General features: G+C 53.2%; 1 protein-coding gene across 1 annotated transcript; it reads right to left on the bottom strand.

Annotated features, from left to right (window-relative positions):
• On the bottom strand, window positions 1–921 carry LOC102832011 (olfactory receptor 13A1-like). The gene has a single exon (XM_006867497.1). It carries the CDS (start codon window positions 919–921, stop codon window positions 1–3), a length of 921 nt encoding a protein of 306 aa, XP_006867559.1.
• Between the last annotated feature and the right edge of the window lie 583 nt (window positions 922–1504).

Genomic DNA, 1504 nt, shown 5'->3' with positions numbered 1-1504 from the left:
TCACCAGGAGCTTGGAGCCACTTTCTGGAAGGCAGCTTTCACATCTTTGTTCCGCAGCGTGTAGATGAGCGGGTTCAGAGCAGGGCTGACTGCTGTGTACAGTACAGCCACCACGTTCCCATTCTCCACAGAGGCTCCAGAGAAGTAGGTGTAGATGACAGTGGAGTAGTACAAGGTGACCACCAGAAGGTGGGAGGAGCAGGTGGAGAAGGCTCGGCGCTTTCCGGAGGCTGAGCGGATGCGCAGGATGCTGGCCACAATGTAGCCATACGAGGTCACGGTGAGCAGGAAGTTGACCACACCAAAATACACATCAGCTATGATAGTTACAAAATTGTTGAGTGCCGTGGAGCTGCAAGACAGTGGCAGCAGCGAGGGAGCTTCACACAAGAAGCGTTGGATGTGGTTGGGGCCACAGAAATTCAGCTGTGCCATGAGGCCTGTATGCACTGATGCATTGACCGCACTGAATGTCCACACAGCCGTGGCCAGCAGTGCACACAGTGGCCAACTCATGATGGTGCCATACCGCAGTGGCTGGCAGATGGCCACATAGCGGTCAAAGGCCATGGATGTGAGCAACAACAGCTCGGAACCCACAAACCAGGTCAGGAAGAAGAGTTGTGTCAAGCAGCCATTGTAGGAGATGGTGTCCACCTGTACCACCAGGTTCTCCAGAAGCTTGGGGAGAACAGTGGATGTGCACATGATGTCCAAAATGGCCAAGATAATGAGAAAGAAGTACATGGGAATGTGCAGGCCTGGGCTCAGAATGACAACCGCAATGATGAGGCCATTTCCCACCAAAGCTGTCAGGTAGAGGAGGAGGAAAAGGACAAAGAGCAGGCCCCGGAGCTGGGGGTCTTCTGAGAAGCCCTGCAAGATGAATTCCACTACAGCAGTGTGGTTGCCTGCTGACATCTGGGTGAGTCTCTTGGGGTCCCTTGGTAGAGAGGAGGACAAGACAGTGGGTATCATGATCTTCAACAATGCTCACACCCCACTAGGGCTTGCTGGCAGCTTCACCCACAAAGTACACAACTAAGATATCCATGTGTTCCTTTGTCCTTGGACAGTCAGTGAATTAGCTTTCACCCTAGACTCTCCCAAGTAGCCCCACCTGGGTCTAATGACAGATCTCCCCACCCCCAATTTGTAGCCAACAGGTTTGTCCCTGGTGTTACACAATCACTTACATAGTGAGCACAGAAAGAGTTTTCATTCACTTTAACTTAGATCATTTCCTTCCTAATCCAGAGACTCACTGGTCTCAGCCTGCCTGTCCATTCCCAGGACTCAACCCTGGCCAACCCAGGCACCAAGCTCTGTGTCAGGTCTCTCCATGCCATGAGGGAGCACCTGGAGTGCAGCAGGGGCACCTCGGACGCTACTCTCTCAGGCAGACACAGCTTCAGGGTGAGGAGGGATGGTCAAGTCCAGCTCCTGCCTGCCTCAGCCCCTTTAGGCTGCTCCTCAATAAATGGCAGACTCCCAATGAGAGGAA

Source organism: Chrysochloris asiatica, unplaced genomic scaffold (assembly GCF_000296735.1).
Source record: "Chrysochloris asiatica unplaced genomic scaffold, ChrAsi1.0 scaffold00105, whole genome shotgun sequence".
Classification (NCBI taxonomy): domain Eukaryota; kingdom Metazoa; phylum Chordata; class Mammalia; order Afrosoricida; family Chrysochloridae; genus Chrysochloris; species Chrysochloris asiatica.
Note: the sequence above shows the minus strand (reverse complement) of the source record. Positions and strands in the feature narration are given on the sequence as shown.